The sequence below is a fragment of the Hyperolius riggenbachi genome, chromosome 2 (assembly GCF_040937935.1).
Source record: "Hyperolius riggenbachi isolate aHypRig1 chromosome 2, aHypRig1.pri, whole genome shotgun sequence".
In the NCBI taxonomy this organism is placed as follows: Eukaryota; Metazoa; Chordata; class Amphibia; order Anura; family Hyperoliidae; genus Hyperolius; species Hyperolius riggenbachi.
Window position 1 is genome coordinate 152,699,343 of NC_090647.1, and position 12,255 is coordinate 152,711,597.

General features: G+C 47.0%; 1 protein-coding gene across 4 annotated transcripts in view; it reads right to left on the reverse strand.

The window, feature by feature from the left end:
* Positions 1-3,386: 3,386 nt before the first annotated feature.
* TMBIM6 (transmembrane BAX inhibitor motif containing 6) overlaps positions 3,387-12,255 on the reverse strand; it is a 60,033-nt gene continuing 51,164 nt past the window's right edge. For all 4 annotated transcript variants that reach the window (XM_068267705.1, XM_068267706.1, XM_068267707.1 and 1 more), the window contains exons 8-10: positions 9,792-9,892; positions 7,061-7,136; positions 3,387-3,517 (exon numbers count right to left, since the gene is read on the reverse strand). In XM_068267705.1, the coding sequence (XP_068123806.1) occupies positions 3,494-3,517; positions 7,061-7,136; positions 9,792-9,892 (201 nt within the window). In that variant the 3' untranslated portion in view covers positions 3,387-3,493. The remainder of the gene's footprint in view (positions 3,518-7,060; positions 7,137-9,791; positions 9,893-12,255) is intronic.

The window sequence follows — 12,255 nt, forward strand, 5'->3', positions numbered from 1 at the left end:
ATGCAGACAGCTGCACTCCCTGCATTTCCTCTAGGATGCAGACAGCTGTGCACCCTGCATTTCCTCTAGCACGCACACAACTGCACTCTCTGTATTTCCTCTAGCATGCAGACAGCTGCACTTTCTGTATTTCCTCTAGCACGCACACAACTGCACTCTCTGTATTTCCTCTAGCATGCAGACCGCTGCACTCTCTGTATTTCCTCTAGCATGCAGACCGCTGCACTCTCTGTGTATCGTCTTGTACGCAGACAGCTGCACTCTCTGTATTTCCTCTAGGATGCAGACAGCTGCGCACCCTGCATTTCCTCTAGGATGCAGACAGCTGGGCACCCTGCATTTCCTCTAGGATGCAGACAGCTGCGCACCCTGCATTTCCTCTAGGATGCAGACAGCTGCGCACCCTGCATTTCCTCTAGGATGCAGACAGCTGCACTCTCTGTATTTCCTCTAGGATGCAGACAGCTGCGCACCCTTCATTTCCTCTAGCACGCAGACAGCTGCACTCTCTGTATTTCCTCTAGCATGCAGACAGCTGCACTCTCTGTATTTCCTCTAGGATGCAGACAGCTGCACTTTCCGTATTTCCTCTAGCACGCACACAACTGCACTCTGTATTTCCTCTAGCATGCAGACCGCTGCACTCTCTGTATTTCCTCTAGCATGCAGACCGCTGCACTCTCTGTATTTCCTCTAGCATGCAGACCGCTGCACTCTCTGTATTTCGTCTTGTACGCAGACAGCTGCACTCTCTGTATTTCCTCTAGGATGCAGACAGCTGCACTCTCTGTATTTCCTCTAGGATGCAGACAGCTGCACTCTCTGTATTTCCTCTAGCACGCAGACAGCTGCACTCTCTGTATTTCCTCTAGCATGCAGACCGCTGCACTCTCTGTATTTCCTCTAGCATGCAGACCGCTGCACTCTCTGTATTTCGTCTTGTACGCAGACAGCTGCACTCTCTGTATTTCCTCTAGGATGCAGACAGCTGCACTCTCTGTATTTCCTCTAGCATGCAGACAGCTGCACCCTCTGTATTTCCTCAAGCATGCAGACAGCTGCACTCTCCTATTGCCTCTAGCACGCATGCAGCTACACTCTCTCTATTGCCTCTAGCACGCATGGAGCTGCACCCTCTATTTCCTCTAGCATGTAGACAGCTGCAACCTCTATTTCCTCTAGGATGCCTTTTCTACATATTCCTTTGGGGAATCCACTAGGGGCTGCTAACAGTATAACTGGCTCCACAGCCAATGCTCATGTGTAAATCATGAAATAGTTTGCCTTGATTGAGTCTACTCGTATTAACACAAACCACACACACAGTGTTTGTAGTTTTTATTTTAGTACTTTTAAGAATTTGTACAAATTAATCCATTTTTTCTTCATACGTCAATCAAAAAGTTTCACTGTGCTCACAGTCGGAGTTATACCAGCAATCAGAAAATCACTGCACTATAAAATAAAGTTATGAAAACGTTATACATTTTCACATAGAATTTTCTGTTTTATCCTCAAATAATTCTTGGCACTGTTTCTAAAGCAGCTTGCCATATTCCTAAAAAGCATGCAGGGGGGCTGGGGCAAGAGGGGTGGGGGAGGACTGGCAATGGGGCAGCTGGGGAAGAATAACACTTTAATCCAACCTCCTGCACAAAGTCTCAGACCTCAGACTGCTCATCTTCTATACCTGGCATAAGTTAGAAGAGAAGATGGATAGTGCATGGATGGGTTACTGAAATCCAAGCAGTAGGGGTCCAATTCATGAAAACGACGGATGGATTTTATTTTTTTTCCTACTATCAGGTTACAGAGACAACTGGTAAAGGATATTAGCTGCAGAAGACTTCACTATATATTTTCACTCCAATAAAAGCAAATATGTACTTTTATCTACTTAAATGCAGTTTACATGTAATTACACATGGTCAATACTTCTATTGTACAGGGATTTAAATGGGATTGGACATCTTACGTAAAAGATAGGAGGACAAAAACGGAGATTGTGTCTTGCCATCTTCAGTGTCAGACACATGAGCCTGGCAAATGCAGAGTGCCAGGATGAGAATGATGCAAGGGTGATGTAAGGAAAGGGCTGTACCAACATTTATCCAGCACTTAACCTCTCAGGTTCCTTCACGGATGGCAACTTGATCACTAAGCAAACATGAGACTTGGCAGAAAGCAGGAGAACAAATGCAGATCCTACAAATCGGTTCTTAGCAACTTCCTGTCAGCCGAGTGACTGGACTTCCTTTAGTCTGTTCCTGGCAGAGGGAGCACCATGTTCATAGTCTTTATGATAGTGGTTGTGTACAGCTAGTGTCCCAGTGACGAGGTTAGTAGTTTTAGTATTAATTAAGCATCAGTAGGATCCTAAGAATTCTTTTTTTTATGCGGCTAGGGATACTCATAGTAGCTTGAGCTGGTCTGTGTGGAAGATAACAGTAGTGCAGCAATGCAAGGCTGAACCCTTCCCCTCAGCTCTTGTGTTTTGACTATGCCACACACTAGAGCATGTAGATCAAGAAAAACACCTCACTGGCATCAAGTATGGGCGATGCATATATTGCCAATAAGCTTGTGTTCAAGGCCTATAGACTGAAGATACGAGCACAATCTGGAAGTGGTCATCCGCTAACTATATTTATCAACATGCCCAGTATGGGTCATGTACTGACTTGCAATCCAATAACGCGAGCAGCCCACATATAGAAAAATCACAGTATTATTAATGTTTAAAGTCTTTTAAAAAGCAAACGAAAAACCTTGACAGACCTCTCCCTGTGGCGTTGCTTTGTTAGCCTGCAAGTGAGGTTATTGCTTACCTCATCTTCCCTCTGTAGACTGGTATGCATGTAGTGCCCCTCCCTCCTCCAGTTACAGAGAAGCCAAAATTCAGGGGCTGTGTGAGGAATTTAACAACGTCGCTACTGTGACTTTTACTAAATGTGCAGCTGCTTTCTCGTGGAGTTCAGTTCACCAAGGGAGTGCTAAGTGCTTTAAGCTGTGGCAAACTTCAGGAGCAAATCAAATCTCACCTTAAACTAGTCTAACTACAGAAAGCTGACTGCTATGGGTAACAGCACTTCCTTGGGGAAAGGGAGGATGCCACAGGATCAATACTGGACACTGTTGTACTTTTCTAGTCACACATTGCAATATAAAGCCTGCTGCTCAAATGGCAAATGACCAATATTGCAGTGGGTGTTCTGATGTGTAAAACTTTCTTGAACACCCATTTGTAAAATTCAGAGTACTTGCATCATGGTAATAGAGTTACATTAAGTCCAAATACAGAACATCTCATCACATCGGCAAAACACTATAGGCTGGGGAGAAGGGGAAAGCTTGTAGAAAAGAATAAAAGGAAACAAAGTCTTAAGTGTTTTCCAAGCTCTTCATTACACCGTGGGACACAAAGCCACCAGAGAGAGAGAAAAGGTATGGAAAAAAACAAAACTGGATGGAAAGAGGTGGGGTGTGATTTTCTTTACTTTCTCTCTTTCTTCTTATCCTAAAAACGGAGACAGAGAAAACACAAGATTAGCATAATCTCTGGGCTGATGGCAACAAAGAGGCAGATACACTTTAGTCCAAAATATTCAGTCTCGCCAATATTCAATACAAATACCCATTCAAGTTCATAGAGAAGTTTTTGTAAGTGATGCAAGAGTGTAACATTTAGTGATCCAAGACCAAAGCATTACAAGCTACAGGAAGAAGTAATTTACTAGTTCATGTGTTGCTTTGCATTTCTGAAAACTTAAAGTATACCTGAAGTAACATGAAGAACTTTATACACAGTATCATTCCTACTTAGAATTTGCCGGTGTTCCCCATTTTTCCTACATTGTAGGGGCTAATAAACCAGGCATGTAAATCACAGTTTCTCTGCATTCTGACTGCAGCCATAAGAGTGCGAGACTGAGCGAGACTGAGCGAGACTGAGCGAGACTGAGCGAGACTGAGCGAGACTGAGCGAGACTGAGCGAGACTGAGCGAGACTGAGCGAGACTGAGCGAGACTGAGCGAGACTGAGCGAGACTGAGCGAGACTGAGCGCGAGACTGAGCGCGAGACTGAGCGAGAGACTGAGCGCGAGACTGAGCGAGAGACTGAGCGCGAGACTGAGCGCGAGACTGAGCGAGAGACTGAGCGAGAGACTGAGCGCGAGACTGAGCGCGAGACTGAGCGCGAGACTGAGCGCGAGACTGAGCGCGAGACTGAGCGCGAGACTGAGCGCGAGACTGAGCGCGAGACTGAGCGCGAGACTGAGCGCGAGACTGAGCGCGAGACTGAGCGCGAGACTGAGCGCGAGACTGAGCGAGTGCGAGACTGAGCGAGTGCGAGGCGAGTGCGAGACTGAGCGAGTGCGAGACTGAGCGAGTGCGAGACTGAGCGAGTGCGAGACTGAGCGAGTGCGAGACTGAGCGAGTGCGAGGCGAGTGCGAGACTGAGCGAGTGCGAGGCGAGTGCGAGACTGAGCGAGTGCGAGGCGAGTGCGAGACTGAGCGAGTGCGAGGCGAGTGCGAGACTGAGCGAGTGCGAGGCGAGTGCGAGACTGAGCGAGTGCGAGGCGAGTGCGAGACTGAGCGAGTGCGAGGCGAGTGCGAGACTGAGCGAGTGCGAGGCGAGTGCGAGACTGAGCGAGTGCGAGACTGAGACTGAGCGAGTGCGAGACTGAGCGAGTGCGAGACTGAGCGAGTGCGAGGCGAGTGCGAGACTGAGCGAGTGCGAGACTGAGCGAGTGCGAGACTGAGCGAGTGCGAGACTGAGCGAGTGCGAGACTGAGCGAGTGCGAGGCGAGTGCGAGACTGAGCGAGTGCGAGACTGAGCGAGTGCGAGGCGAGTGCGAGACTGAGCGAGTGCGAGACTGAGCGAGTGCGAGACTGAGCGAGTGCGAGACTGAGCGAGTGCGAGACTGAGCGAGTGCGAGACTGAGCGAGTGCGAGACTGAGCGAGTGCGAGACTGAGCGAGTGCGAGACTGAGCGAGTGCGAGACTGAGCGAGTGCGAGACTGAGCGAGTGCGAGACTGAGCGAGTGCGAGACTGAGCGAGTGCGAGACTGAGCGAGTGCGAGACTGAGCGAGTGCGAGACTGAGCGAGTGCGAGACTGAGCGAGTGCGAGACTGAGCGAGTGCGAGACTGAGCGAGTGCGAGACTGAGCGAGTGCGAGACTGAGCGAGTGCGAGACTGAGCGAGTGCGAGACTGAGCGAGTGCGAGACTGAGCGAGTGCGAGACTGAGCGAGTGCGAGACTGAGCGAGTGCGAGGCGAGTGCGAGACTGAGCGAGTGCGAGGCGAGTGCGAGACTGAGCGAGTGCGAGGCGAGTGCGAGACTGAGCGAGTGCGAGGCGAGTGCGAGACTGAGCGAGTGCGAGGCGAGTGCGAGACTGAGCGAGTGCGAGGCGAGTGCGAGACTGAGCGAGTGCGAGGCGAGTGCGAGGCGAGTGCGAGACTGGGCGAGTGCGAGACTGAGCGAGTGCGAGACTGAGCGAGTGCGAGACTGAGCGAGTGCGAGACTGAGCGAGTGCGAGACTGAGCGAGTGCGAGACTGAGCGAGTGCGAGACTGAGCGAGACTGAGCGAGACTGAGCGAGACTGAGCGAGGCGAGTGCGAGACTGAGCGAGTGCGAGACTGAGCGAGTGCGAGGCGAGTGCGAGACTGAGCGAGTGCGAGGCGAGTGCGAGACTGAGCGAGTGCGAGACTGAGCGAGTGCGAGACTGAGCGAGTGCGAGACTGAGCGAGTGCGAGACTGAGCGAGTGCGAGACTGAGCGAGTGCGAGACTGAGCGAGTGTGAGACTGAGCGAGACTGAGCGAGTGCGAGACTGAGCGAGTGCGAGACTGAGCGAGTGCGAGACTGAGCGAGTGCGAGACTGAGCGAGTGCGAGACTGAGCGAGTGCGAGACTGAGCGAGTGCGAGACTGAGCGAGTGCGAGACTGAGCGAGTGCGAGACTGAGCGAGTGCGAGACTGAGCGAGTGCGAGACTGAGCGAGTGCGAGACTGAGCGAGTGCGAGACTGAGCGAGTGCGAGACTGAGCGAGTGCGAGACTGAGCGAGTGCGAGACTGAGCGAGTGCGAGACTGAGCGAGACTGCGAGACTGAGCGAGACTGAGCGAGACTGAGCGAGACTGAGCGAGACTGAGCGAGACTGAGCGAGACTGAGCGAGACTGAGCGAGACTGAGCGAGACTGAGCGAGACTGAGCGAGACTGAGCGAGACTGAGCGAGACTGAGCGAGACTGAGCGAGACTGAGCGAGACTGAGCGAGACTGAGCGAGTGCGAGCGTGAGCAAGTGCAAGAGCAAGTGCGAAGAACCACTAATGACAGCAGGAACCGCTAAGTACTTTAAAAGGTTGAAGCAATTACTCACATGGGTGATAGCACCATCTCTAGCATACATGAAATACAGGCGCCTGGAAAAAAGGGTGCAGGGGATTGCCACTAGTAAAATATCACTAAAGTTAGCAATATTCTACTACTGGATTTTGATAGTAAAATATTGGTAATATTTACCGGTATTTTATGATGGCTAAACCTAACCTACTTCCGAACCCCCCCCTCACCCTCCCCCCCCCCCCCCGGTGACGCTTAACCCTAAATCCCCGTCCTAAAGCTAGCCACCCTTCTTCCACAAAGCCGCGATATGCAGCTATCAAGGCAAATTGTCACCAAATTATCGGCAAGAGGGAATAATGTTGGAGACAGGCTTGCAGAAACAAAATTGGCTTGTGGAAAACAATAATGCGGCATTGCGGAGCACCCGCAATGCATGCCGCAATTGTGTTATACACAAGCCAATTTTATTTCCGCAAGCCCGTCCGCTGAAATTGCCCCCTTGTGCCGCTAATCGGGCACGGAAATTTACCTTCATAGCCGCATATCTCTGCTACTCTAAAAAGCCGTGTGGCAAAGATGGTACGATTCAGCAACTGCCCAAATTTCCATCTACTGACACAAAATGTGGCTTTTATTATAGGCGTCTATGGCGGCACTGTTTTCCTGCTTCGCCATCTTATTAGCATATTTCAGAGTACAATACAAACAAGTTTCTTACCTTCTCATTCATAGCCAAGATGATCATGATTTTCCTGAAGATGGCAATGAAGTCTAGAAAGAGGTCTACACAGTGCCTGTAATTGCCAAACACAGATTTTTAGACCTATTGCAGCTACCACTGCAGCATTTTCAAAACCTGAATTGCCTGAAGTGATACAACAGTTGATTAAACAAGAACTGAAGGGTTAGAACCTCTGCCAGGTTAATTTAGCTGTTTGCATTCCAATCCAAAGATTCACTTAAAGCAGGATTGAACTCTGACATAACATTTAATAAAAGGTATTTTCCTATTTTTATTACCCATACATCATCATATTAGCTTTTGTGCAGAAGCATTACTGTCCATTTACAAACTACAAATTCCCAAAGTACAGTTTATCTGCTCTGAAGCTGCCATTGTAATTCAAGTTATATATTATAATGCAATAATGCATCTAGTGAGAATGTGTCTTCTGTGTGCACTTTCTGTTCAGCTGAAAACACTGCCAGCAATATTTACTAATAGTGACAGATAAGGAAACAAAGATTAGGTAATCACTTCCTCAACTTCCGCATTGGATTTAGGCTTACCACTGAAGAATATAGTGTGTTTAAATATTTGAATGTTGTTCTGCAACCAATTTTTTTTTGGTAGTAGGTTTTATGCTGTAAATAATCTTTTAGAGCAAAGAAGAAATGCAGAGTTTCATACAACTTTACATTTAGGGTTCTCGGTAGGACAACAGTACGTGAGAAAATAATTGCATGTGGCTACACAGACAGCAATCGATATCTTTTTTATTGGGGTGAGAGTTAAAATCTTTATTGCTTTTGGAAAGAATTTGCGGTTAACAGTGACTTTACAGGATCTGCCTAACAGGGCCACAGGAAGAGTGAAAGCCTAACAGAGGTTCTAAAGCCTGGTACACACACATCTTATTCAGATTAGCAATCCAGGGGTAAAAAGAGGTCTGACACTACAGCTTTAAGCAATGGATTTCCACGCAAAGCTGCACTTTGTATTAGTGTAATTGGAATTAAAGCTATATAGCCAGACCTCTCTACTCTTATATTGTCATTTATGGTACTCACTCTGGAGCACATAGCTTTGCTGGGTGTCTGTACTGCTGCAGTTATTTTTGGAATACCCAATATGAATACAGCCGGGTCTGAGTGCCAGCCACCTATCTCTCGGTACTATTCTGATTGGCCCATGTAGTAGGAAGGCAAAGAGATTTTAAATACTATGATCAGATTGTGTAGATAGGCTCTCATGCTACATGGAGGTGGTAAAATGTCCAATCAAAACTTGATGTGCATCAGGTTTAACCCTTTTGGGCTCCATCCACAACTGAAATGTCTGGCTGGAGCTCATGTTTCACCTATTTCACTACAGTCATAAACCAGTATACATTAATTGGTATGGAGGACAGATAAGCCGAGGCAAAGACTTGCATTCCACAAAGCCATTATTGATAGTTTCCCCCATACATCATATAAGATTTCCCTTGCACTTTGATACATTTAAAACGGGAAAGGTGGCTATTTTTATGACTGGGTAGGAACACCCTAGGCAGAATCTGATATGCGTTTCTCACTATGTGCTATGGAAATCGCATATGTGATTCTGCCTAGTGTGTTCCTACCCCGACTGAATTTCAATTTTTAAAAAAAAACCCAAATTGGGGTTTAATGAAAACCTAAAAGGGGATAAAAAAGACCTCAATTTGGGTGGGTACGTCAGGAGATGAAGTCTTCCCCCATGGCCCTCTTCCACGCCCTTCCAGCACGGAGACCCCCACAAGCCTGTTGAGAAAGTCTCGTCCATGGAGCTCACACCTGTGCAATAGCATAAGGCCAGACAGACTCTGCTAATTCCGCTAAGCCTGAGCGGCGGCTCCATGCTACTGCACAGGCACATGCTGTCTCTGCCTCACGGGGCGAGTTCAGTGGGTCCCATCGCTGGAATGGAGAGCACCGGGGTAAGTATATACATTATTAGTATAAGGAACTCCCAGATTTACTTTAAAGTGGTCTGTCAGAAAATGCCATAAAAATGGTTTCCCTACTCTTCATTGTCCATATAGTGCTGGGCAGCCACACTGGGAGCTGCCAATGCATGGGTATGGCATATACAGCTCAATCAAAAAGCTCTTTGGTGAGGAACATTGTCCAGCCTCTACTTACAATGTATGAAACTTGCACACACAAGCTCTGCTGTGCCTGGTTCAGTCTTATTACCTGCAATTCCTGATCACTGATAAGCCTCCAGAGCAAAGTGACTACAAGTGTATTAACCCCTTTCAAGGGTAATGTTTGAATAGAGTTCCACTCTTAATGGCAGAAAGCTGACATTTTCCATACAGGACTGGAATTCAATCAGAATCCGTGCTTCATTTATCTGCAGGTTACTTGGGGGAACTACTCCACTTTTTCTCCAGAAATCTTTTCACCTGTCTTGATGGATCAGGCCTCAGAGTTCATAAACAGGTCAAAAGTGTACTTCACTAAATGCTTTATTCTTTGGTGTTTTGTAGCAGTAAAGGCTTGTTTTACTATCTACATGATGAAAACAAGGCCCCAACTACATAATACATATGAAGCATTTTAGTCACTGTTTTATGCTGCCTTGCAAAAAAAAGTATCAATTCTGACTTGAATTTAACATACATTAATAATCCAAGTCATAATGATAATGTAGCTAAGATGAGTCAAGTTCATAAAACAAGATGGTCAAGATCAGTACTTACCAAACATAATCCTTGTCTCCATTTTCAACTTTTTCAATGATAAGCTGAGTGTCGAATAAAACAAAGCCACACATGACCAGAAGACCAACGTACATATGGACCTGGGAAATAAGCACACACAGTGTAAGGAATAGTTTGAGACACTATGGATATATTGTAAACAGATGGCTGGCTACTACATGCCTGGGGAGGTTAAAGAGAAGGCTGTGTGACAGTGGTGGGGTAGGAGTGGAGGAGACCACTGGCCACTATGCTCAGGGAGGTGGGAAGGGAATGGGGGAGGGGTAGACAGATGACTGGTCACTAGATGCATGGGAGGGTAGGAGGGGTGACTAATCTGCAGGGGGACCCAAGATAATTTTGCTATACCCTGCAAATTTGTGGCCGAGTAGCTGTTGCTCACAATAAACTGGCCTGCAGCACTGGGAAGCAACTAATTAAAATTGGCGGTTAAAAAAAAAAGTTCATGACTAGAGTGTAGGCAAGGGCGTAACTGCAAGGAAGCAGCGTCTGGGGTGCCCAGCAATGTAAGGGGACCCCAACTGCTACTTCATTCCCTCTGATAAAGGGGTCCATCCTTCAGATCAGGTGCTACACTTGTTACGGGTGTAAAAATGATGATGTCCGCACTTGTTTTATGGTGCAAGAAGTTTGGCCCTCAGGTTGTGAGGGTTACAAGTGGCTGGCAGAGAAAAGGGTACAAACATTGAGGGACCCATCAAAAGTTTTGCTGGGGAGGGGGGGGGTTATAGATCCACTCCTAAGGGTCTCTGTTTTATAACACACACATCCACCTTGTGTCCCATTGTAAAGGGAACCTGAAGAGAGTAAAATTAACTAATTGGTTAAAGGGACTTATTTCCCCTTACACCAATTAGTAATGCAGCTTAAAGTGCCGGGGGTGCGCACGGGAGAGCGCACAATCGTGCACAGGGATGCCACCAGTACAAAATGTACATCTACGTGGTTATGGCTTGGATGAGCCCACAGATGACGTAGATATACTGTACTGGTGGAATAAGTGGTTAAAAAGACCAACTGTTTCAGACTTTCTGTGAAGATGTATTATAGTTGCTTGCCTACAGCACTGAAATTACTACAGTTCATAAAGTTACAGTCTATCCAACAACAAGTCAGGTTTTGCCGATTTAGCAAGAGCAAACAATGTTCAAGGTTCTTTATATCTTGCTAGAGTTCAGAGTCAACACTGTGTGATGCGTAAAATGATTTCAGAGGCAGTTGTCAAACAGCTCACGCCTAATGTTAACAGAGACTGTAACAAACCAGGATCACCAAGCTCCAGTTAGGTCACAGTAGATTGAGTTGAAGGGCACAAAGCATATGGTAGCTCCTCCTGATTTACATGTTTAAAACCCCAGCATGAGGAAGACAAACTAGCTATTTTTAGGTTACACCTTACTCCTGAGGAATTATTCTTAGGGTCTACCCTAGCACTTCACAGTGTCCCATTCATATTTATGCAATAAAAGGCACAAGGGAAAATGGGCGCTGGTTTCACAGATAGTAAAATATCTGTAAATTTACAGATATACTACTATCCCTGTAATTATACCGATATTCTAATATCCCTCTGTACCCAAATTCTCACGCTAACCCATTTATCTATACCTAACACAAACCACTACTAATTAATTCACCAAGCCATGCTGGTAATTGAGAAGCCCAGACTCCAACCGCAATGTAGCTAAACTCCAGTGCACTACTGCTTCCAGCAAGCGGCTGTACAGCCAAATATCCCCCTGCAGCAGTAACTGGACAATTACGCAGCCTGGCGATTGGCTTTGGCTATAGTGAAGCCAAACTCCACTACTGGTCCCAGGGCGTGGCTCTATAGCCACTCACAAGCTTACACTCCGCTCCATCTCTGCAGTGGATCTCCCATGCCGGTGGGCAGCCACTATTATTTTTGTGTGCCTACGGTGCCCAAATTTCCACCTGTAGCTGGTATTTCCTTCACTTATCATGGGTGCCTATGGCGGCACCCAAATTTCCCCGGCGACTCTGGTACCTAAAATAGTCAATTTTGGGCGCTATCATGAGTTGATATCTACTGTGGCTCTGATCTCAGTCATCGAATTTGCCAAAGATCTATTAGCTACAACAATGAGAAACGTCTGATGGATTTTAGATTTTACCAATCCATAGCATGACTGGCTCCGGCTGTACAGTTTTCATGGAGGGGGAGAAGTGGTGGGACATCTATTTATTTAGTATTTATATAGTGCCGACATATTACGCAGCGATGTACAGAGTATATTTTTGTCTTGTCACTAACTCTCCCTCAGAGGGGCTCACAATCTAGTCCCTACCATAGTCATGTCTATGTATGTATCGTGTAGTGCATGTATCATAGTCTAGGGCCAATTTTTAGGGGGAAGCCAATTAACTTATCTGTATTTTTTGGGGGATGTGGGAGGAAACCAGAGTGCCCGGAGGACACCCA